The 25,790-nt window shown below is 41.7% G+C and overlaps 1 protein-coding gene across 4 annotated transcripts in view; it reads right to left on the bottom strand.

The window, feature by feature from the left end:
- KCNIP4 (potassium voltage-gated channel interacting protein 4) overlaps window positions 1-25,790 on the bottom strand; it is a 267,976-nt gene that overhangs the window by 16,935 nt on the left and 225,251 nt on the right. For 3 of the 4 annotated variants that reach the window (XM_070948343.1, XM_070948342.1, XM_070948341.1), the window contains exon 2: window positions 9,269-9,393. In XM_070948343.1, coding sequence (XP_070804444.1) covers window positions 9,269-9,393 — 125 coding nt within the window. Of the gene's footprint in view, window positions 1-9,268; window positions 9,394-16,084; window positions 16,191-25,790 lie in introns of all 4 variants that reach the window. The other variant, XM_070948340.1, reaches the window with a different exon arrangement.

The following is a 25,790-nucleotide window of genomic DNA, read 5'->3' on the forward strand; positions in this document are numbered from 1 at the left end:
CAGGAAACGGGAGGAGGGGTAACACAAATGATGAGTTTAACACAGGTATCTTAAATCAAATGTAGCCACCTTTTACATTCGTTATTGCCTTTCGGGAGGACAATTTTTCCAAGACACATTCGTGAAAAAGGGGGAAAAAAAATACTATACTGATTCTTCTGGGGCACGGAAAAGATATAAGCACAGACACCTTGAGAAGGTTTTTCACTAGGAAAAGGTAAGTCGTAAGGAGGAAAATGTCTCACCAATTGAGCTTTTATTATGTCTGGGCCTGCCTTTCTCTCTTTTCCTACAGGACAGAGAAAAACACCGTTCAGAAAATCCACTTTGCTGCTTTTAGGACAGGGTTGTGTGAAGGCCACTTTAACGCCAACGTTCCTTCAACAAGCTTCAGAAACAAAACTCACACTTTCTAAGCCCACGCCAATACATCACCACGCTTGCTGTCTTCTCCTACGGCCCCACCCCAAATAACTTTAAGCGTGGACCCTTGCTTCCTAGGAGTTCCCACATCCAGTTGCTGATGTTGAGAGACCTGGCTGTGCATGAATGTAGAGTACCTACTCCAGGTATGACTCTACATTTCGAATTCCAATTTCAAACTTTTTCTGAGAATGCCAAGAAACATGCACCATAGTATATATTTTATTTATTTGTATCCTGCCTTAATTATTGTTTACGAATAACTAAAGGCAGCGAACATACTCAACACACCTTCCCTCCTTCTGTTTTCCCCACAACAACAACCTTGTGAGGTCGTTTCGGCTGAGAGAAAGAGAGAGTGATTGGCTCAGAGTCATCCAATTGGCTTTCATGGCTAAGGCGGGACTAGAACCCGCCCTCTCCTGGTGATTGGCCCAAAATCACCCAACTGGCTTTCATGGCTAAGGCGGGATTAGAACTCGCCGTCCCCTGGTGATTGGCCCAAAGTTCCACAGCTGGTTTTCGTGATTAAGGTGGGACTAGAACTCGTGGTCTTCCGCTTTCTAACCTGGTACCTTAACCGCCAGGCCAAACTGGCTATAGCATAGCATATAGGACAGTTGCAATAGTACAAATGTTTAATGACTGATCTCCTGGAGTCATGCAAAACATCTTCACAAGAGTATTTTAAGCTTTCAATTTCACAAAGCTTATCTCTTTATTCTGGAGCAGAAGAAAAACTCAAAAAGTCAAAGGGAAGTGGGCAGACATGGCATGACAACTGAAGTCCCACCCTTTATATATATATTATATATTGTGTTTTCTACCTCCTTAATTTTCACCAATACAAGCATACATGGATGCTGCTTGTCTGGAATGGTATCTCCCAACTCAAGTCTCTGTCGAAGGAATCTTAATTAATAACAACTCGATTTTGCCAGAGGTTTCTATTTTCTCTACAAATAGAAACGCAAAGCAAAAGAAAGGTCTTCAGAGCAGTTATAATGCATTAAAAAAAAAAACGTAAAGTGGGTTTTTAAGCATGATTTTTGTGCCCGAAGTTTCTATTTTTAGTCACTGTTTGCTTGGTGACCTCAAAGGAGGGAAGACTCTAACTAGTCTAATTATAAAGCTAGTACTACAAAATAAATACACCAAAGTTCAAAACCGTTTCATTACAGCTAATGGCAGTTGCTTCTAGCTACAGCCTCTGTTGTGGGATCACGACCTGGTGTAAGCTTGTGTGGGAATCCATCTTTTAAAAATAGAAAGCTAACAGTAAAAAGGGGGGAAGACAAGTGAACTGCGTGGCTGCAAGCTAGATGGGTGTCAGGCTGTGTTTTTAACAGCAAAACCAGCACACTCTGAATATCTTTATAATTTTTACTTGTTAGCTCCTAACCTGTTGGAAAAAAAGTAAAAAATCTTTGTTTTATATAATAACTGCCTGTTTGCAAAGTTACTTTTTCATCATCGTTGTAAGGGCAAACGGTCATTGTACAAGGCAGTTGCTAAATGAGGATGTCTCTAGTTGATAGAGGAAAATGTCACGTTGTATTAACGGAACCAAAGGGTTCTTTGACAATAAGACTTTTCCCATTGTGATCCATTAAACAATCGCTAACCACCTGCTGCCTCTCAAAATTTGGTTAAATTTTGCATCTCTCCAAAATGCCTCTTTTTCTTCCCTTCGGTACCCAGATGGAGAGCTTATGCTTCTTCCGTTTTCCTTTCCTGCCCCTTTTCCCCATCATCCGCCCGATTCTTTCAGATTCACTCAAGCATATGAAGAACAATCCTACTGATGGATTACCCAATTACTTTAATTACGGCGTTCATTTTGCGCAGGGCAAAATTTTGGCAACTCAAATGCAGTTTGAACTACAATCATTCCATTGAAGTTTATTTTATTTTTTTTTAAAAAAAAAGGCTTGTGGAGCAAAATGAAGACTCATTATTGTATTAATTGAAATATTACACTAATCTCAGCGGGAAAGAATCACAAAGGGTCCCTGTTAAGGATTATTTGAATATTAATGTTAAGTCATTTTCCTGAGGATTTCAGCTCCAAGCTCAAAATACGTTTTTGATAATATCTCCAGCTTGTGCAAAATAGACATTATATATGATATTGTTCTTTTGGAGAGATCTGCCATTCATTGGCAGTTTTCTTTCCATTTTCTTTAATTAGTGTTCTTGATTCCATTATGCTGCATACTATTTAAAAAAATCAACCTCAATTATCTGTTATTATCTGGAGGGGAGGTTGGAGTGCTATTAATTTAATACTGTTTTCAGCAGAATTAACTCTTGTGATTGTTGCCTCAGCCAAATTTAAGAATTAATGAGTGCACGCACTGCTGGCCATAAGCCAAAAATAATTACTGAAGCATATTTGATGTGATACCTCGCAACTTGTGGCTACAAGAGTTTTCAAGAGGAGAGAAGTGAGCGAGATGCCCTCCATCCATCCTCGGGTTTGCAGAAAATTAGCCTGGCATCTTGTTCTAGGGTCCTTCTTCTGCCCCACCACTCTGTGCCCTTCCCTGAAATTCCCAGAAAATGGGTGACAAAACTTAACACACTTGTGGAGGCCGGAGCCTGGGCTTGGATGCTATCGGGATAAAGAAAGCAAAAATACGGGGGCTCAGGATAAGGAAGCATCCTCAATGGAAATAGGGCGGAAAAAGCAGCTGGCTGGAGAACATTTCTACAGGGAGTCCTTGACTTAGGACCAATTGAGCCCCAACATTTCTGTTGCTAAGTGAGACATTTGTTAAGTGAATTTTGCCCCATTTTACAACTTTTCTTGCTGTTGAATATGCAAGTAGGAGTAAGTCTTACATCAGCTTTCATTCATTGGTTCGTTTTCCCACGGCTGGGAAAATGAACAAGCATCAGTGGCTGACAGGCTGGACAGCTCCCGATAAAAGGAGCTGCAGCCTCGGGCAGTTCTCAGTTCGTTGGTTAGTTTGTTGTTGTTCCCTGTTGCCTGCAATAAACGGTTGTTTTACTTGACTACGATCGTCCTGCCTCTCTTTTCGTGTCTGGACTTAACACTTGCCACACTTGTTAAGTGAATCACTCCAGTTGTTAAGTTAGTAACACGGTTGTGAAGGGAACCCGGTTTCCACGTTGATTTTGCTTGCCAAAGCAATGACCCCAGGACACAGCAACAATTATAAATATGAACCAGCTGCCAAGCCTCTGAATGTTGATCACGTGATCAATGACCCTGGGGAAGCTGCCATGGTCGTAAGTGTGAAAAACGGTCACGAGTCACTTATTTTTAGTGCTGTTGTAAGTTGAGGTTTACCTGCGTGATGCTTGAGTGTAAATGGGAAGCCCCCTTTTCTGTCTTCATGCTTCTTCTCTCTTGATCCAGTTATCAGACAGTGGACATTGATATATATTCTTCCTTCTTTTCTTTGTTTTTAATTTTAAAGAGTTTGATAGAAGCTTCTGGCGTTTCATTTATCCAGAGGTTTTCTGGATAAATGGAGAATTGGGTTTGTCTGGTTGAATGAAAAGAAGGACTAGGGGGGACATGATAGCAGTCTTCCAGTATTTGAGGGGGATCAACTTATTCTCCAAAGCACCAGAAGGCAGGAGAAGAAACCATGGATGGAAAGTAATCAAGGAGAGAAGCAACCTGAGATTGAGGAGAAACTTCCTAACCGTGAGGACAATTCACCAGTGGAACAGCTTGCCACCAGACGTTGTGGGTGCCCCATCACTGGAGGTTTTCAAGAAGAGACTGGACTTCCATTTGTCTGAAATGGTAGAAGGTCTCCTGCTTGAGCAGGAGGTTGGACTAGAAGACCTCCAAGGTCCCTTCCACTCTTGTTCTGTTTTTCTTTTTTGTATATCTATCTATACGTGGGTATAATCATAGTTCCTCTGAACTAATTTCTTTCTTTGTTTTTTTCAACGTTTCTTTATATAACCTTTTTTTTTAAGTATAGTTTCTGCTTCTCATTTTAACTCAAGCTGTGAAAATTCCTCTCTTTAAAACCAAATTTAAAACATTCTAAGAGGCTAAACAATTTTTTCCCCCAGAATCTTCACCACAAATCAAACTCTCTGTGGCACCAAGAACAGACGGATTGTCTGATTCTCAAAAATTCAACTGGGGCTCAAGAGAATCCTTAAGGAAATGCTTAATGAGATCAAAGGGCTGGCATTCAATGGAAACTGAGAATTCTTCCACCCACACGTAAGTCCTAGCACAACTAGGAAACTGAGGGCCCTTCCTTCCACGTGAAGAGAAACTTAACACTATAAAATCGTAGCCTCCCACATACAGACCCAGTAAACCATTATTCCAAATACTGGCTGCAGCAACAGGTACCTAATTTTTATTTATGCAGACCTGCACAATTTAAATTAATGAGGCTTCCCCCCCCCAACCCCCCTAAAATTCAACTGGATAAGAACTTTCACTTTTAAACGGCTGGTTTTGTATTTGTGACTGCTGGCAACCTTTCCCGTGCATTAGGTTTTAGGTTTTAGATTTTATTAAATTTCTATACCGCCCTTCTCCCGAGGGACTCAGGGCGGTCTACAGCCATATTAAAACACATGAATTTATAGAATTTAAAACCAATTAAAATCAGATATATAAAATTTGGCCCTCAATTTAAAACACACATACACCCATTTAAAATTCATATTAAGCCAGTCCGACTTGCTGGAACAAAAGGGTCTTAAGGGCACGTCGAAAAGTACGCAGGTCGGGGTAAGACGAAACTCTAGGGGCAGCTCAATCCAGAGGACGGGTGCCCCCACAGAGAAGGTTCTCCTCCTGGGTGTCGCCAGTCGACATTGTTTGGCCGACGGCACCCTGAGGAGCCCCTCCGTGGGAGCATATTGGCCGGTGGGAGGTTGTTGCTGGCAGAAGGCACTGCTTTTATTCAGGCCCAGAGAGAATGCAAGAGGAGGTGGATGATTTGTATGATTTGTCTTTCACCGCTTTCTATATTCTCATAAATTAATAGTATGAAATGTCTTCAAAATAATCTTGGCTTCACTGCCTGTTCACGCATCTGTAACTGTATTCAGGTGGAATTATAGGAAAATAAGAGAAGGGAAGTGGCAGAGAGGGGCACGGAGAGGGGAGGAAAAGGAAAGGAGGGGAAGGGAGGGAGGAGAGGAAAGGAAAAGGAGAGAATGGAAAGGAGGGAAGGAAAAAAAGAGGGAAGGGAAAGAAAGGAAAGGAAGGAAATGGATGAAGAAGGAAAGGAAAGGAAAGGAAAGGAAAGAAGGAAAGGAAAGGAAAGGAAAGGAAAGGAAAGGAAAGGAAAGGAAAGGAAAGGAAAGGAAAGGAAAGAAGAAAAGAAGGAAAGTTCTTATTGCTTTTAAACATCACCTTGGGCATTTGCACTCACACTTTTCACAGGCTGATTAGAAGAGCAAAGCTATATAGCACCTCACTCCATTTAGCTTTAAATAATTTCCAACTCTCCAAGGACCAGATCTGTGCTAAACTGCAGATCTCTCCAGGGACTTCTCCTCTTGTTGAAAGATGGAAGGAAGGCACTTCTTAATATGGAAGGAGGTGATACCAATCAATGCTCATAAGTGCCTTATCATTTTTCAAGAAACCAGGAATTTTGTAGTGGATGTTTCCATGTTTGGAAGTAGTTTAATAAGATAGATAGATAGATAGATAGATAGATAGATAGATAGATAGATAGATAGATAGATGATAGATGGATGATAGATAGAATTCTTTATTAGCCAAATGTGATTGGACATACAAGGAATTTGTCTTGGTGCATAAACAACTCTTGGTCCATGACAATAAAGCAGATAAAACAACTTAACAAATTGGTCCTTAAATTCTAGACTTATGGGAAATCTCTTATGGTGTGGTACTTAAAAAATCAATAGCCACAACTTTTGAAATTATTTCCATAACTGAATATGGGGCTATTTGACTCCAGACAAATAGTTTTGATTGGGAAGGTTATTATTCCATTGAACATTTTGGAGGGCAAAACTCCGACCGCTTCCGGCTGCAACTTTCCCCCTTTTGCTATGAACTTTTACTGAAGAAACATTCCACCTACCAATGTACTTGTGACAATCCTTTGTGTGAAATTCACAGTACACTGCAGCTTTCTTGCAGTTCCATAATTGCGCAGCAGAAAAAAAATGCACTATTATCTTTTTAAAAATGTGACTTGCTCTCCTTTTCCGACTATTGTGTTACCAGCAAGTCATAAATTAACACTACACTTCTTACCTTATATACTGTTATGTCTATCCATCCGTTTAAATCAGTAAGCTAAAAAAGTCTCCCTCTTGTTGAGGGATGCTTGTTGGTATATATAGGGGCTGCATAAATCTTATTTAAAGACAGCCTAAAATAATAAACAAAGGGCTTGAAAACACAAAAGGGTGCTTTCCAAAGGTTAGTCTAATTGAAAGGCACGAGAATGACATACAGAGTTTTAATAACTATCCAGAGGACACAATATTAAGTTTAAATGGGATGCATAAATACTGCATGAATTTGCTCTTCATTACTTCCCTAACAGTACTGTTCTGCAGCTCAAAATGGCAATACAAACCGCAGTGAATGTTTTCCTTTTTCAAATTATAAGAACAGATCAAACTACGAAGGTTGCTTGTTGACTATTTTCTCATGGGGCTCTTTCCCAGTTCCCTAATGTTGGAGACGATTCACTCAAGCGTTTCAGACAAATTCATATTACTGCAGTTTTGATTAGAATTAACTAGGGGTGAGTTAATTACCCAAATTATGGGACACGGTGGCTCAGTGGCTAAGATGCTGAGCTTGTCAATCGAAAGGTTGGCAGTTCAGCGGTTCGAATCCCTAGTTCCGCATAACAGGGTGAGCTCCCCTTACTTGTCCCAGCTTCTGCCAACCTAGCAGTTCGAAAGCACATAAAAAATGCAAGTAGAAAAACAGGGACCACCTTTGGTGGGAAAGTAACAGCGTTCTGTGTGCTTTGGCGTTGAGTCATGCCGGCCACATGACCACGGAGACGTCTTCGGACAGCGCTGGCTCTTCGGCTTTGAAACGGAGATGAGCACTGCCCCCTAGAGTCGGGAACGACTAGCACATATGTGCGAGGGGAACCTTTACCTTTTAATTACCCAAATCAATTCATATTTACATTACAAAACTTATTTTTTTTAAAAGAAACTTCGTCTTTTTGAATGGCCTAAAGATCCTAATCAGAAATGATTTGTCCAATGGATGTCCCAGTCTGCCGTATTTAAGTCCCAGATTTTTACTCGATTTGCTAAATCTGACTTTTATTTATTTATTTAGCGTATATGGCACACGGCGTTAGGGAAATCTACACGTGCTAGACACAATGCAGTCCTGATGGCCTAAATGGCTGCTTCAGTGTCTCTTCGGTGGTTTCGTGCCTATCCTTGGTGCATCACAGGGGACAAAGTAACTTACACCAGCTGGCTTACATTGCTGGCTCTACGGGGCTCCTCCACCAGTCAGAATGGGACAATTCTCCACGGTCAACTCATCACAGCCAATTTGCCATGGGACGACTGACTGCAGGACAATTCAACAATTCAGTTTAATTATTTAAAATAATTAGAACATTATTTTAATTTTTGTCATTCCCATTTCGTTTTGTCCTTCTTTCGGCATCCTTTTTTTAGTGAGTCTGTTCCACTGTTTCTTCAATATTAACATAACTCTTGTTCTGCAGTGAGTTGTCCCATCGTGAGTTGGTCAGGGCGAGTTGGTCGTGGCGGTTTGGCCATGACAAGTTGTCGTAGACCCTCCGCTGGTCCTGCCCCACCACATGTTGCGTTGCCTCTCATCTGGCCAGATCCAGCACCAGCTTCTGCCTGCTGCACACACAAACACAGCTAGTTTTTTTTTTTAAACTGAGGTGGTACCCATTTATCTACTTGCAGTATCGCTTTTGAACTGCTGAGTGGGCAGAGGCCAGGGAGTGAGCAGCGGGAACTCACTCCGTCTCATAGAGCCGGGCTCAAACCGCTGGAGTGCAGACCTATTCCTAGCTGGCAGTTCCAGCACCATTAAGCCGCTGTGCCACTGTGCCCTCTTGCTAAAGCTGGCACATGACATGTCATGCGTTTGAGTGAAGCCACACATTGACAAGGTCTCCGTAAGACGCCAATCCTGTGTATTCAACCTATGCTTTGGGGGCAGAAATCTAGAGAAATACAAAACCTTCCTTGGCCTTCCTTCCTTTTTAACTGCAAGAAACTTATCAATGGGCAGAAGACGGGAAGAGGAAAAAAAACCAGCCACACGTGGAGCGCATGTTTGACAGTTTGGGCAATTTACTGTGAAGTGCTCCTTAAATAAGGCACACCACAGAGCCCCTGGTTTGAAAGGTTAATGACTAGGGCAATCAAACTTTCAGTGTGGCAAGGAGGAAGAGATGGGAAGGCAGCTACAAAATGGAAACGTCCCACTGTGATCTCCGTCTGAAGATGATTCATCAGCCAGCCTCTGAAAGCCGGGAAGACAAAAATCACCATTGCCAAATTCAGCTTCGAAGGGGCCGAGGACCAGCTAAATCTATTTCCCAATTACAATATAAAAACAATTACCTTTTTTTTTTTTACTAAACACAACACATTTCCTCCAGCTACTCAGATTTGGTATCGTTCAGGTGTAAGAAATCTTACAGTAGCTGTGTAATCATCAGATAATTTGCCTGCTCTGGGTAACAGCTTTACGCTTCTTATCCCTCTCTTACAAATGATCTGTTGATTGCTCAGATCTAATGATGCTACTATTGATCACTTTCTGTAATTTCCCAATTCTTGGGAATTATCTACTTTGGGGGCAAAACCCACAAGAGGCACTTACATTTTTGAACCCCCGATAGAGAATCTGAAGTTCCTTCTTTGTGAATTTGCTCTGGGCTTCCAACAGTTCCAGGGCTTCCGGTCGATGTCGCACGGTGGCCATTTCGATTTCATCTTCGACGCTGTCTAAGAAACCGAAGCAAAAAAAGAGGAAAGGTTACCAAGAAGGAATCCGGTCGTGGCAAAAATAGATCTCCACTCACGACCACGTAAGCTGGAAAAGAAAAGAGACCTGGTAGGTTAGATCCACGAAAAGCAGCACCTGGCAATAATTCCAGCTCTTTGCAATTGGCCATTCAGTAAAAACTTATAAAATGTCAGCAATAGGATTGGGTTGGTTATGTAGAATAGCTCATGATTCCTCCCTCCCACCCCCCCAATCCTATAGTTCATAAACAACTGATGCAGGAAGCATCACGTTCTTTTCCGGCTCTTTTGACCTTTGAAGAAAGGCATTGTGGCTTCCATAACTTGTAGAAATGAATATTCAGATTACGTGTGTACTAGGTTATAGACTGTCAAGTCAGTTCTGATTCTTAGCCAGCACAAAAACAGAATATCTCCAGGATGGCTGCTCTCAAACTGGATGTTTTCAACAATGCATTCAGTGCTTTTGTAATTAAGTCCCTCCATCTTGCTATTGGTTGCTCTATTGGTCCTCCTTCCTTCCTTCCTTCCTTCCTTCCTTCCTACCTTCCTTCCTTCCCTTCCTTCCTTTTCCTCTCTTCCCTTCCCTTCCTTCCCTTCCCTTCCCTCCCCCCCCTCCCTTCCCTTCCTTCCTTCCTTCCTTCCTTCCTTCCTTCCTTCCTTCCTTCCTTTCCTTTCCTTTCCTTTCCTTTCCTTTCCTTTCCTTCCTTTCTTCCTTCCCTTCCTTCCTTTTCCTCCCTTCCCTTCCCTTCCCTTTCCCCCTCCCTCCCTCCCTCCCTCCCTTCCTCCCTCCCTTCCTTCCTTCCTTCCTTCCTTCCTTCCTTCCTTCCCTTCCTTCCTTTTCTTCCCTTCCCTTCCCTTCCCTTCCCTTCCCTTCCCTTCCCTTCCCTTCCCCCCCCTCCCTCCCTCCCTCCCTCCCTCCCTCCCTCCCTCCCTCCCTTCCTTCCTTCCTTCCTTCCTTCCTTCCTTCCTTCCTTCCTTCCTGGGATTTGGAAGCTAAAACCAATGTTGCAGAAATTGGACAGTGTCTACTTCAATGGGGGGGGGGAAGGACTAGGGGCATGAAAACAATGTTCCACTATTTGAGCGGTTGACACAAAGAAGAGTGGGGGTCAAGCTATTCTCCAAAGCCCCTGAGGGCAGGACAAGAATCAATGGGTGGAAACTCATCAAGGAGAGAAGCAACCTAGAAATAAGCAGAAATTTCCTGACAGTGGGAACAATTAATTAGTGGAATGATTTCCCTGCAGAAGTTGTGGATGCTCCAACACTGGAGACTTTTAAGAAGAGACTGGACAACCAAGTTTGGACTAGAAGATATTTGAGAAGACATGTGAGGTCCTCAAATCCCAGTACACTGGTTTTTCTATTCTGATTGGCATCCTGTGTATGTCTAAAGTCTCAGACAACATCTGCCATTTTAACCGGAAGAGAAATAAGCTGGGCAGGTTGATACAGTTGATAAACTTCTCCAAATTCTAGGCCCAGAAATCTGTCTTTATTTGAGAAATATATATATATATATATATAGAGAGAGAGATCTGAACTTACTTGTTCCTACAGAGTTTTCCATGTGATCTCCCTTGACATTTGCTAGGCTGCAATTATATAGCAATGCTTTAAAAAAGTGCAGAAACCACCTTCACAATCTCAGTTGCTATTAAAACAAAAGTCACCAGTTCTTAAGTTTGCAAAGGTCTTGCTGAAAATAAACGCCTGCTGTATTATTTCACCATGTTTGTGCGAAGGCCCAGGAAGAAAATTAATTATAATTTGGCTTGGTTTTTCTCTGGGCATGCCTCCCTGGGTATTTAAAATGAATATATTATTTGTTGAAATAGGAAAGCTAAACAGTGCTGTTAAAATGATTTTAATGACCCGGTACGGAAACAATGGCAGAGTTCTGCTCTCTATGCAGGTCAACGAGTCTACAGCGAAGGGGTTGAGACAAGGGTTGGTTGGCTGATTGTAAGTGCAATAAACACATCCGTAGGACTTTGCAAAACACAGGAGTGAAGAGGTGTTGAGACAACAGTGTCAGAACTGCTGTGTGGGCTTTCCAAGTAGATCTCAGATGACCATGGAAGCACGGACCACATGGTCACTCGGTGAGGTGCCATAGCAACTGTCCCTATGTCTGAATATAAAGACAAAACTTGGGTAGTCCTCACAGCTGTTGCATGTTCTGGAGCAGGGGTCTCCAACCTTGACTTGTGGACTTCAAACTCCCAGAATTCCTCAGCCAGCGAAGCTGAAGTCCACAAGTCTTAAAGTTGGCAAGGTTGGAGAGACCCCTGTTCTGGAGGACAAGGGTCTGCCTTAATGAAATGAGGTGGGGACCCACTTCCCGAAGGACGCCCTACGGTGCGTTTCACACAGCCCTAATATTGCGTCCCTAAATATTAATCATTCCATACCGCACAGTGCACACTGACTAATCCAATTTTCAAAAAAGCCTTTTTAGAATCTGCCCAATTTAAATATCTCTAATTTGCATTTGAGAATTAAATCTTTTTTTTTTTAAAAGAAAAGAAGTGGCAAGCACGGCTGCTCCATATTCAAGAGACTTAACAGACTCCAATTTTCAAGTCATGATAAACAGCCGGTGAGCATTTGCTAAAACCTGTCATGCAAACTGTATCCCAGGCAGTGCAATTGGGGAGGGTGGGGGGGGGAAGAGAGAGAGAGAAGCTTATGCACCACTAATTTATAGCTTAAAATTTGTTCCTGACAGTACAATCTAAATGAAAGGGCTTCCAACTGCATTTCATTAAAAGATTATTTGATCGCTGTGGATTCTGTTCCTTATTTAATTCTATACAGAGCACATTTTATTCTTCTGTGAACCAAGAAAAACTGTCTGTAAGATATATTATTCCTGTGCTATATTAAGGTATTATCTTCATAATCTCTCTACGCTGAGTGTTGTTTTTAAAACTTTGCTTCCCGGTATTATAAGATTAAAGAAAGTAGGGTAATTTATTCCACCTATTTTTTTTAAAAAACATAACGAATGAAATCAATTTAATTACAGCAAATGACCATCAAAGTAAAAAGGAGCAAACGCAACAAAGAAAGTCAAAGAGTCCAAAGCCAAAGACGTTGACATTTTAAAACCAGAGAAGAATAAAATAAAATGCAAAAGACCAGAATAAAACATTAAAATAAAGTAGAAATAAAACCAAATAGAAACATGGCAAAATAAAAGAGAAAATAAAGACATCATAATGTCATCAGTCCAAGCTGGGGGTATCTTAGATTTTATGGAACAGTGAGAACAATCAACCAGTGGAAGGAATTCCCTCCAGAAGTTGTTGGTGCTCCATTATTGGAGGGTTTTAAAGAAGAGATTGGACAGCTGTTTGTCTGGAATGGTCTAGGATCTCCTAGGGGTTGGACTGGAAGACCTCCAAGGTCCCTTCCAGCTCTATTCTGATTGATTGATTGATTGATTGATTGATTGATTGATTGAGCCTGCTGTAGATAGAAGCGATGCAACTCGGTTGGTGGTGTTGGGCTTCTCCTCTGTTGGTATAAAATGGGCTCAGAGACTCAGAGATTTTGTTAAAGGGGATAAAGATAGCTGGGCATGAAAAGTGGTATAGGAAGGCCAGTGGAAGAATAGATGCAAAGGAGTTTTGGGTTTGACCGGATCACAAGGAGAACAGAGCTCACTGAATGGGGTGGTAGATCCTCTGTAGAAAAAAAGATTATAAAAAAGATGTTGAGACTATGGAAAGAGTGCAGAAAAGAACAAGAAAGATTATTAGGGGCCCGTAGGGTAAAACATATGAAGAATGGTTGCATGAAAATGGGTATGTCTTGTCTAGAGAAAAGAAGTACCCGGGTGAACAGGATAATATTTGAGAGGTTGTATAAAGAAGAAGGGGGGGTCAACCTATTCTCCAAAGCACCTGAGGGCAAGACAAGAAGCAATGGATGGAAACTCATCAAGGCAGGGGTGGGCTTCAGATCCTTTAGCAACAGGTTTGCTGCCCCGTTGCTGGGTGGGCATGGCCATGGTGGGCGTGGCATAGTCGGCTGCCTGCACCATGGCAGGAGGGGGGCATTTTTTGTCCTCCCCAGGCTCCAGAGGCTTTTCTCGAGCCTCCAGGAGGCAAAAACAGCTTCCCCCGAGGTCTGGAGGCCCTCCGGAAGCCGAAAACAGGCCCATTTCCAGATTTCCAGAACCTCCGGTAGGCCCGGTTTTTGCCCTCCCAGACCCTCTGTATGGCCCCTGCATTACCTGGAATGATGAATGGGCCGCGTGGGTGGGGGGAAGGGAGAAAAAACTTCCCTTGAGCTTCACCTGCAGCCTGGAGGCAGAAGGAAGGAAGGAAGGAAGGAAGGAAGGAAGGAAGGAAGGAAGGAAGGAATTCTTCCAGTTTAAAGAGTTGCAGAGCCATCGCAGTCCCTTAATTCATAGAAGAAGAAAAGGGACATTCATGGTTTGTAAGTCAGCTGCAATTCTGGGCTGATCTTACCTGTCAATCATTCACTCATCCTGTGTTTACCAAAATCAGGCACAGATCTGTGTTCAGAGATATTTGTAAGCCTGGGAGAATGCCAAAGAAGTTTTTGGAAGTACATCTCACCCCACACAATTAAAACGGGGCAGAAAACAAGCAATCTAAGGGTCCCAGACACTTCCAAGAGAGATGTAGATGGCCTCTTATTATAAAGAGAGGGGGGAAAAAAATTTGGGGAGGTGGAATGGCGTATCCTGAAAAGGCCACACCTAGTTGACCAACTGGAGCCCTGAAAAGCCACTTGCTGTGCACAACATTTGTTGTTCTGCTTTTCAGCCAGAAGCTTTTGCACCGTCCGAGGGATGGACAATAGTTGTGATCTTCTTTGCCTGTCAGTGAGATGCTAAAGATGATTCATGCTGGAATGGAAGCGAGCATATCTGGATAATTTTGTCTCCTGTCTTAGTGAAGAGTTGCCAATTTTCCTCTTTCATCCCACACCTGCTCTACAGTCAGATTCTAGCTGTCTCCAGCACAGCAGTAAAGCAAAATAAGGTTTCACCGGAGAATAATTCTTCTACTTCAAGCAAAGCTGCCAAGAGATTCACCCTTTAAACAGCAGGCAGAGTGAGGCAGTTAAAGCTACGGTAAATACAAATTCCGGGGTTCCAGACCTCTGCCAAATGCTGCCTCGTCCTGCTCGCTCCCATTGAACAGCTGAAAAAATACATCGAATTGTATTTTTCATCAAATTGAAAGGCTTTTCTACATCAGGAAAGAGGGATGAATTCTACGTGTGGTTTTTCTTTCCACACATTGTTACTGCAATGGCATAAAATCCACCCTCTATTAAAATGACCACTTGATAATCCCACCAGCATTTAAGCCTCCCAAAGACTTGGTGAGGCAGCAATTGTTCTCTTTTACAAGAGAAACTTACTTGCTAAGTTCTTCCCTTCGATGGTTTCTTCTTAAAATGTATTTTATTTCATTTTATCCTGTTTAACTTCTTCCCCTTCCTCCCTCTGTCCACCCCCTTTCCTCCTCCTCTCCTTCTTCTTCTTCTTCTTCTTCTTTCCTCCTCCTCCTCCTTCTCCTCTCCTTCTTCTCCTTCTTCTTCTTTCCTCCTCCCTCCTCCTTCTCCATCACGCAATTCCAAAAACATTGGTTCTATTTTCTTTCTCCCCCACTTTCTCGAAAAACAGCATCAGTAGAAATCTAAAACTAAGAAAAATACATATCCTGAACGTTGCTTTAGATCAGTTATAGGCGTCTTCTGTAAAAGTAGAATAATAATTCTTATAGGCAGTTTAGACAATCTGGTGCTTAAGACATTCACAGTTTTTAATGCCTTGATCATTCCAAAGACTAAGAAAATGGCCATGAAGACTAATCCTTAACATGGGGGTAGAGCCCTTCAGATTTGAATCCAAATTGCTCTGCAGACCCACAACAGAGGCTGCCCTTGAACCTCTTTCCAGCAAAATTTGTGCAGTGAACTTCGACGTGAGTTAGGTTGTACCGCATGGCTACAAAATTATGTTCAAAAATAGGGAGAAGTCAACCATAATGGCCAAGAATGTACCAAGCATTGACCACATGAGTGGATATCTCCATTTTTCAAACTTCCTTGACTACTATATATAGTTATCCAATATGCAGTTACCCCAGGGGATTATTTTTCAATATGATACTGTCAGACCTGCCCCAAACTGATCCTTTAGAAAAGAAAGACCCTCAACTCCATTCGCTTAAAACAAAAGATCCTTTTACTAAGAGATGTTGGCTGCAGTAAAGTCAGATTAGATCTGGGTTTCCCACACACCAAGGATACAGAAAGTTTTCCCCTCATCCCAGCCCTCCCTCCCCCCACCCCCCGTGACCAATCCATCTTCAGCCAATCGGAACTCACTGAAATGTTTTTGAGAACACTGAGATGTTTTGGGGTAATCCACATTCTTTCTTAGGGACCCTGGCCTTGGATGCTGGTCTTTATCACCTCTCATTCCCCCCCCTCCTTATTTCCCATCACGTGCACACAAAGTTTTATTGCCCATCTATCCTTGCCTCCCTCACCTTTCTAGCTTTTGATGGCAGGATGCCCGTGAAGTGCCAAGCCGAACCTGGCAGACCTGAAACATGCAATTTAAATACCAAAAAGCTTTTCAATGGGAAAAGAAAGAAAGGAAGGGAAAAAAAACTTGCTTTGAGTGGCAGGAGAGCTCGATTTGGAAGAGGAACAGCGCAAGAGCTTCATAAGCCGCTCTTTAATGCTGTGTTTCGAGTTGCTTGGGTTGTAGAGGAAACCTAGAAAATACATCATCAAGGCCAAGTTTAGGTTAGAAGAAGACATTTACAGGTGGACAATAGATATATTTGCCCCTGGAAGAAGGCAGCCCAAGTTGCAAGCCAGAGAACATCCCCAGATAAGTAAGAAATTATGAAAAGGGCCAGACACAAAGGAAGTGGCTGCACCATCATTAATTAATCTTTAGACACGGGATAGATCTTATGTACCGGTAGTCCTCGACTTACAACAGTTCATTTACTGACCATTCGAAGTTGCAGTGGCACTGAAAACAGTGGGTTGTGACTATTTTTCACCCTTATGACCGTTGCGGTCATGGAATCAAAATTCAGATGGTTGACAACCATCATATTTATGACAGTCGCCATGTCCCGGGGTCACGTGATCCCCGTCATACAAGCAAAGTCAATGGGGAAGCCAGATTCACTTAACAATCAGATTCACTGATTTAACAACGATTAAGCGATTCGCTTAAGAAGGAAAAATGGGGCAAAACTTACTTAACAAATTTCTTACTTCGCAACACAAATTCTGGTGATCACAATTGTGATCATAAGTTGAGGACTACCTGTTAACCGGCCTAGGCATTAAGTAGGGATAGTCCTTGATTTAGAGCCATTCGTTTAGTGACCGTTTGAAGTTTCAACAGTGACTTGGGGACAGTTTTCACACCCACGACCACCTCAGCATCCCTGTGGTCACATGATCAGCCAATTGGCAACTGGCATATATTTATGAGAGTTAGATTGTCCCGGGTCACGTGATCCCCATTTGTGACCATTTCCCAGCTGGCTTCTGACCAGGAAAGTCGATGGGGGAGGGCATATTTGCTTAATGCTTTGTAAAACATGTTTTACCTAACAGCGCCACTATTTCACTTAACAACAGCTTTACTTGGTCTGTTGTGTGGATGTTTGGGTGGTTGAGGGGTGGGGAATTTGTGGTGGGTGGGGGGGTGTTTGGGGACAATAAAGTTATTATTATTAACAACTGTGGCAAAAAAAAAAAAGATTGTAAAATTGGATGCAACTCAACCACCTTGCACTGCAACACAACTTTTGGTCATAAGTCGAGAACTACCTGCGGGAAGAGAAATTCACCTTTTCCCCGCTAGAGAACGCCATCAAACACGGTGCATGTTATTTAGCCAGAAACCATCATAATCAGCTGGTACCGTTATGCTTTTCCTTGTGATGCAGCAATTCCCTGCTCTTTTCTCTCTTTTTTTTGGAAATTCTTAATCAATGAGACGTGTGTGTGTGTTTCCTCAGCAAACCACAATAAGCCTTCACTTCATGTTGCTTTTCTGGTCATTAGAAAACCCAAATAAAAGTAATTGAATATCCAGGATTTCTGGAGAACTAAAATAACAAACATAATGATCACAGCCTCCATGTTTTCTAGCAATTTCAGCTTCTTGTCACCTGCAGCATAAACATTATAAAAAGAGAGCAGGCAAAATCTGATGGAGTTTCCCTCTTCAGCTCTGGAGTAGGGGCGAAATGCTCCCGGTTCGGACCGGATCGCCCGATCCGGTAGCGATGGCGGCGGGTGGTTTGGACAACTGGTAGCAAAAATCCTTGCCCCCCCCAATGCCCAGCTGAGCCGTGGGATCATCAGAGGCTGTTTTTTTTAATTTTAAAAGCATGTTTTCTACAACCTCTTCAGCCGAAAAAATGCTTTTAAAAGTAAAAAAAAAAAGTTGGCCACGCCCACCCAGTCACATTAACCCCCCCACCAAGCCACGCCCACAGAGCCAGTAGTAACAAATTTTAGATTTCACCCCTGCTCTGGAGTGTCCACAAAGTGTTGGAAAAAAAAGAGTGAAATCTTTTCTTTCTTTTTTTTTTTTACCAAACCCTGCAGGCACCCTTTGAAATCTACATAAATGGACTCTTAAATTTTATGCCACAGTAAATATATGAGTATTTTTTAAAGTGCTATGAGCTACTCTTGGTTTTACTAAGATAAGCAACTATTTATATCAACAATCGGATGTTGTGATCCAGTTGACCTTGAAATATCCTGTGGGAAACCGCCTACTGTCCCCGTCCCCCCAGAAGAATGAAATATTTTGGGGGAATATTAAAAGAGGCAGAATATTATTTCCCCAAAGGAGAAATGGAGAAAGATCTTAGCAAAGACAGAAAGCAGCCCCCAACAGCTTCCAGCAGATGCCTGAAGTCTTTAGAGATGGAGATTTAGTGCCAATCTATTCATAAACAAAACACCTTCAGCCTCCAGGTGATGGGAATAAGAAGGACACGACAGGCCCTGAACTCCATTCATTGAGAAAAGTGGAAACAATAGTGGTCCATTAAGAAAGGTAGGCTAGAGATAACATCAATTACACATGACAGACAGGATTAGGACCAAGGAAGCCGATAACAAGACCCATCACGAGCCTTTGCGGAAACAAGTAAAACCAATCACATACTAAAAGCACACCTCAAAATTACAAAATACTGTAAAACTGTATAAAAATACTTGCACTCATCAAGCTAATTTGTCAGCTGTCCCAGAACCACATGCTGGTTCTGATCTTCAATAAACAAGATTCCTTCTTTCCAATCAACCTCCATTTTATTTCCAGATTGGAACTGAGCCACATTTTTCTTCCTACAAATCCTAAACATATCTCAGTGGCTTTTCAGGTGTGCCCCAAAAAAGACTTGAGTCCATCCTTTGCTAGACTCACCCTAGATTTGATCTTCAAAGTCTATTTTTGGAACCACAGTTTTGACTAAAAACAAAGCTTAGGCCACAGAAAATCCTTCAAGCAAAGGTTTAGTCAAACATCTAATCAAGTATGGTATCTGAGAAGATTCCTCCAGGAGAAGCTGAGCTTCAAATCAGTTCACCCAAGGTCTCAAGCAAGTTCACAAAAGCAGCTTTGAAAAACGTGTTTCTCCGAAATGCTTCAGGAGTTCAGTAGCCCAGCCTCTTCTGCATCATATATTGGTTGGAAAGGTAATATTCGGAGCACATGCTTTCTTCTTATATAATAATAAATGAGGCAAGAAAAAGTCAGGACAGAAAGCAGACAAATACCTGCTGGATTTTGCCAGCTTCCAAACTGATGTCGCTTCTTATTGAACAAAAAGCTGCCCTTCGGATATATTTGGTTTTCCAAAATATGCATTTGTCTTTTTATTGACTGTTTCCCTATGACTATCATTAAGTGTTGCGCCTTATGATTCTTGAGGAATGTATATTTTCTTTTATGTACACTTAGAGCATACGCACCAAGACAAATTCCTTGTGTGTCCAATCATACTTGGCCAATAAAACATTCTGTTCTGGTTCTGGTTCTGGTTCTGGTTCTGTTCTGTTCTGTTCTGTTCTGTTCTGTTCTGTTCTGTTCTGTTCTGTTCTACTCTACTCTACTCTACTCTACTCTACTCTACTCTACTCTACTCTATTCATTTCTATTCTATTCTATTCTATTCTATTCTATTCTATTCTATTCTATTCTATTCTATTCTATTCTATTCTATTCTATTCTATTCTGTTCTGTTCTGTTCTGTTCTCTGCAGTCTTTCACAGTCCTATGGAAAACATGGAAACGGAGTGGTCTTTTTGAAACAAATGTATATATATACTGTTTGGTTTTAGGTATATTTATTGAAATATGTGGTTTGGCTCTTGAATTTTCATTTGTAAAGAAAAGCAATAAACAAACTATAAATTTTCCTTATCCTTATGAACCGCTTCAGCTCTGCACCTTTTATTTTTCCCCGAAAATATTTTCCCAGAAAATATGGCCACCATATTCTTGGGCGAAGAACAGAGTCACTCAGTGTGAGATTTATTTGCCTCCGCTTTTCCTTCCCCACCTTGGAGACTTCCAGGTACGTCCTGCATGTTGTCATCTCCTCTCCCACACTCAATAGAGTGGTTGGCAGAAATAGGAAGCTGTGGGACGCAATGGGGGCTTATTTTCCTCATTCCCAATGCCCTCTCTGCCTTTCATTCCCTCCTTTTATTCATTCATTCATTCCATGAAAGGAAGGGAGCAGACTTTCTGCTGTAAATCCCGCTTCGTTTCATGCTGTTGCTAGAATTACGGCTGCTTCTGCCTAAATCACGTCTGGAGAAGGGAAGCAGACGAAAGAAACAGACTGGGTCTTTTCTTGGGAGACATTTTGGCCTCCTGTGAATCAGTCACTATTTCAAAATCACTGCGGATGACGGAAGCCCCTTTTCTCTGCTGAGAAAAGACCATTTAAAGTTCACACATCAGCTGCTCGTTTCCACAGAGGATGCCCTGGTGGGACAGATGGCAGAAGATTAAATCTTTTCTTTCTATGTTGGGTAAAAGCATAAACTAGAAAAGGAACATCCTCTCGGCAGTCTCCAACCCAAGGCAAGGCAAGGCAGTCTGAGAAGGATTGAGACAGAAGATATCTCAATTATATTGGCTCCTTCCTCTCCCTCCTGCTCATCCTTCCTCCTCCTCCTCATTCTCTTCTTCCTTCTCTTCCTCCTCCTCTTCCTCCTGCTCCTCCTTCCTCTTCCTCCTGCTCCTGCTACTCCTCCTCCTTCCTCCTGCTCCTCCTCATTCTCTTCTTCCTCCTCCTCCTTCCCTCCTCCTGCTCCTTCTCCTCCTTCCTTCTCTTCTTCCTCCTCCTCCTCTTCTTCCTCCTCCTTCTTCCTCCTGCTCCTTCTCTACCTCTTCCTCTTCCTCTTCCTCCTGCTCCTCCTTCCTCCTCTTCCTCCTGCTCCCCCTCCTTCCTCCTTTTCTTCTTCCTCCTCCCTCTTCCTCCTGTTCCTCCTCCTTCCTCCTCCTTCCTCTTCCTCCTCCTCTTCCTCCTCCTTCTTTATCTTCCTCCTGCTCCTCCTCCCTCCTCCTCTTTTACCGCTTCTGGTATCGAGGAAAAAGTTCTGGTTGCTGAGCTTCTGGTGGCCTCAACCATGGTGGCTTGCTTGATGCTGTTGTGGGGGGTCTTTGAGGCTGCCTCTCCATCTTCTCCTGGGTCTACCTCATGTTCTTTGACTTTCTCCTATTTTTGTGTATGTCTTGTATGCTATGGAATTCCCACAATATCCTCTCCAGGTGATACTTGTATTACTTCTATTTATAATACATAATTTCTTTTATTAAAAGGGAATGTTTCTAATTTCCAAACCACACTGAAATCTGTAGAGGCCAACATTCACTATTATAAATGAATTTATCTAAGTCAACCCAAACTTTTTTTTAAAAAAAAATTGTTCAGGTATTTACATTGACTATTTCATATTTATTCTTCCAGGAATTCAACTAAAGAAAGAAAAGATATGATTAACTGAACTTAGTCACCTCTGACTGAATTTCTAAAGGCAGATTATATACCTCGTGTGGAGCAAAACCCATGGAACACTTTTGTCTTTCTCTTATACCTTTTAAGATCCTAATTATCACCAATTACTGCAACTCCATCACCTTCTGCAGCCAATGCAGATAGAGCAGCTATAAGAAAGACTTTATTCTTCTTATTAATTAAACATCCTTATTTCATCACATAGTCGTGTCTCATGAAGAAAGCAAAAATAGTGGAGAATCCAAAAAGAGTCAAGATGGCAGCCATGACCATCGACGTGAATCTCTGCCCCATTTTTTAAACTTGTGATGAGATGGCCTAACCTCCTACAGAATCTGAATCTGAAACAGAAAATGCCATTCAACATCATCAGAAAGCTCAAAAAGTATTTGGAATAATCGGTTCCTCCCACCAAGGAATCTTTTCCCCTGATTGTCCAGAACTGTCACAAATTAGGGAAGGTCCATAACTAGTCATTAAAAACACATCAAAGACAGATAAAACACATACATGGATTGTTTTAAAAAAGCAGAAGACAATTGACCTCAGTCAATTTGTAATCTGAAGAGGACAATAACGACTAATAAATTCTAGAAGCCATAACGACTGATACATTTTTTCAAACTTCTTCAGGGGCTCTGAAAATTGGTCATAAAGAAGGGGTCATAAAAAGACCCCCGTTTTACAACAATAGGTCGTATGAGAGTCATACACCATTGTGTATAAAGTGGACATTTTATTATTGCATGCGATTCGGTTTCAATTTGCAAATCGGAGCATATATAAGTTAGACATTCATCTACAAGGTAGGTGCATCTGCGAGATGTCAGACCAATGAATAACTGATTGATTTCGGCCAGGTGGAAAAATATCTGGACCTTCACCCTAAATTATTTTTAAAAAGCATCTAGGGATAGATTATACTCAGGAAAATAAATGCAGGGGAAATCCCATATTTCTCCAGGTTACACCCCACAAAGTAACTCTAACATTATTTTATTTCTCCAATATCCTTCAGAGCTGAAAATAAACGTTCTCCACTCCGAGATGGCAAAATCATGTTGTTCTGAAACAAAACAAAGCAAAACTATTAAAAAAAAAAAAAACCTTCAGCAGAATGATTTTCAAGAGAAACCAAGGAAGGTATAATAAGCCTCTAGACAGACTAAATACAATATGAAACAGAAAAGTGGCCGCCTGATTTTAAATCACCATTCCATTGTAAGGTCCCAGAAGTTTCTCTGAGCCACTGAGATGCCAAAGAGAGTGGGACTCAAGACGAGGCTTGCAAAAAGAAGCAGATTTTATTTTTGGCCAAAACAAAATACTGGGTGAAACTATATCCAGAACATACAATGCATGTAAGGAATAGCCACACCTTGGGGAAGGTATGGCGTCCTTTTCTACTTCAGAGACATCCGCTTAGTATCAAATTCTGGCCCCCTGGCCCATGACTTCCTTGTAGTCCTGCATTGGCTGTGCAGCAAGGAACAGGGGGGCTGAGTGCTTAGCAACACAGGTATTTCCCCGATGTAACCCTGCCAATCCATGACATACCCTGCTTCTTGAGATATCCACCAGGCACGGAGTTGTACAAAAAAACAAGATAACAGATCACTGGTAGAAGCAAATGGCAGATACAGAAGCAAAACAGCAAGTCAAACCAATTCTACCGACTCTACTATTATGTCCCACTAATTCTACCCATTCTATTATTATTATTATTATGTCCCTTCATTATCATAAAAGCTCTCCATGTTTTTACTTTTCATTTATTCTCTACTGGAAACAGAAAAACATGTTTGGGACAAGTGTGTTCTGTTATTTCTCGGCATTAAAAAATTCTAAGCATTCTTTGATTTAGAACTAAGTGGAAATGCTGAGATTACCTTAATTCAAGAATTTCTGCCTGAGTTGGCTTGCATTCGTCTATGCTTTCATTTCCACCTGTTCCTTAGCTAGCATTTATTTTAGTATCTGCGGCTACAGAGAGGAATTACTGATGTGTACCTGTTTACTGTTTATAATGATCACAAGGCACTCCTTACATAAACTTACTACAATCAATATATGAAAATACAATGGCGACAATTTGCCTTAATGATCTCAAAGTAGAAATCAACATAAAATGAGGTATACGGCACAGCGATACAATATCACCCCTCCTTTTCTCAGCCTGCCTTGAAGAAGTATTTTGCAAATTGGACGGGGCAAAAGCTGGAATAAAAAAAAAAAATCAATGGCACCTATTTAAATCACTTAAGATTTGCAGACGCTGTTATTCTCATCTCACAAGACCCAGAGGAGCTACAAAGACACATACGAGAGCTGCAAAAAGCAGGAGAACTCACTTAACAACCGAGATTTGGCACTTATCTGTACAACACATGACACATCACTGCTGTCTCCTCAATTACACCATATTGCCTCTCTCCTTGCATTTTGTTTTAAATCGTTTGTGCATTTTCATAAACCAGACCAACGTTGCGTTTAGTTTCAGCTAATCAAGGAGTTGTATCTTGATGGATGATGCCTCACAGGGAAGAAGGTTCTGGTTATTACTTATAAGTTCTGTAGAAAGTCAGCGCCTACCCCCTTCTTAGAAAAATGACATATTTTGGGAAATATTAAAAAAAGGTAGAATATTATATTTCCCCAAAGGGAGAAATGGAGAAACATGTTTTTTTTAAAGGCAGAAAGCAGCCCCCACTTTCCTTAATAGCTCACAGCAGATGCCAGCACTTAAGAGATAAAGAGCTTATTGAAAGAGGAAGGCAAGTATCTAGATAGCTCTATTCATAGGCAAAGCAAATACTGCAGGCAGAAATCCAGTCAAAACAGGATGTTTTGAAACTCCCTGCAGCAAAGTCTGAATAAAGGCAGAATGGCAGGATTAGAAGCAGCCCCCTCACTCAGGATCCAAAACAGGACGAAAGCCATTAAGCCACAGTAGGAATTGCCCAACTTCATTGCACCATCCCAGAGCAGTCCAAACTTCAAAGTCACAGAAACTCAGATAAGCAACAAACAAAAAGTTGGCCAAATGAGCTCAGACAAACACCTAGGATTTGCATTTCCTCTTTTGCCTATAGAGCCAGCTATGACCCCTACGTAACCCCTACATGACCTCTATAGGAAGGATTCTGCAAAACCCCCATTCCCTCCCCACTCCTGGGGGAAGGATATTGCAAAATCTCCATTTCCACCCCACTCTGGGGCCAGCCAGAGGTGGCATTTGCTGGTCCTCCGAACTACTCAAAATTTCCGCTACCGGTTCTCCAGAACCTGTCAGAACCTGCTGGATTTCACCCCGAGTTGCATCATCATGTTCAGCTCCCATCAATGAAACAGTGGAGCCTGAAGGGACTAAGGAAGCTTGTCGACTTCCATACCTCTCCACCCAGCCATATTTAAAAGAGCCCTTAAAATCTGGCTGTTCCCCCAGGTCTTGGGCTAGGCCGTGGGGTAGCCTCCTTGTGGAATGATGGATCTGTTCAAGACGGCATTATTTCTCTCTGCTTTTATACAGTTCCACCCTGTTTTATTTTAATATTGTATGCTGCCCAGAATGGAGAGTGATGGAATTGGGTAAATGCTGTAATAAATAAACAAGAAGAATTCATTTGAATACATGCCTAGAATGGACAACATACTCAGTGACTAGAAGAAGGATGATTGCAGAGAAAATCTGAACTGGAGAGATCAGGAGAACTGTTTCCAGCATTTTCTCGTGTTGCGAAAAATGCTTGTTGCTCATGATTGTGTTACTCATCGAATACATCCAGGCCTTTGACATGGCTATTAAAAAAAATACAAACAAGATTAGTATCTCTTTAGGGAAGAGAACAGAAGGCCAGCTGCAGACAGAGCAAATGTAGAAACCTATTTGTCTGGGTAAGGATGACATTTAAAAATCAATATATTCAGGAGCACAACTAGACTAGATTGTCATTAAGCACAGAGAAACAGCAATCTTTTGTTACTGCGATTAAATACACATAGAGTATTTACTCAAAGACCTACAGTAGTTAATGGGTGACATCCTGAAGACCAGGAAGATATGTTTGATTATTTTAAAAGGCCCTAGTACAAGAAACTCCTTTGCCTGAGGTACTCAGAGGTTCACTTCAACAAAACCTTCATTCTTATTCTCTGGATGAGTCTATTTTTCGCTAACTGTTTAGGAAATAATCTAAGCAAAACAGATATAGAACCAAAATGAGGTGCAATAATGTATTTCGTGAAGATTAGACATTCCTAAAGCATTGCCCTGTTTGATTTATGCCCAAAGAAATA

Source organism: Pituophis catenifer, unplaced genomic scaffold (assembly GCF_029215685.1).
Source record: "Pituophis catenifer annectens isolate HBS135680 unplaced genomic scaffold, rPitCat1.0.hap2 SCAF_8, whole genome shotgun sequence".
In the NCBI taxonomy this organism is placed as follows: domain Eukaryota; kingdom Metazoa; phylum Chordata; class Lepidosauria; order Squamata; family Colubridae; genus Pituophis; species Pituophis catenifer.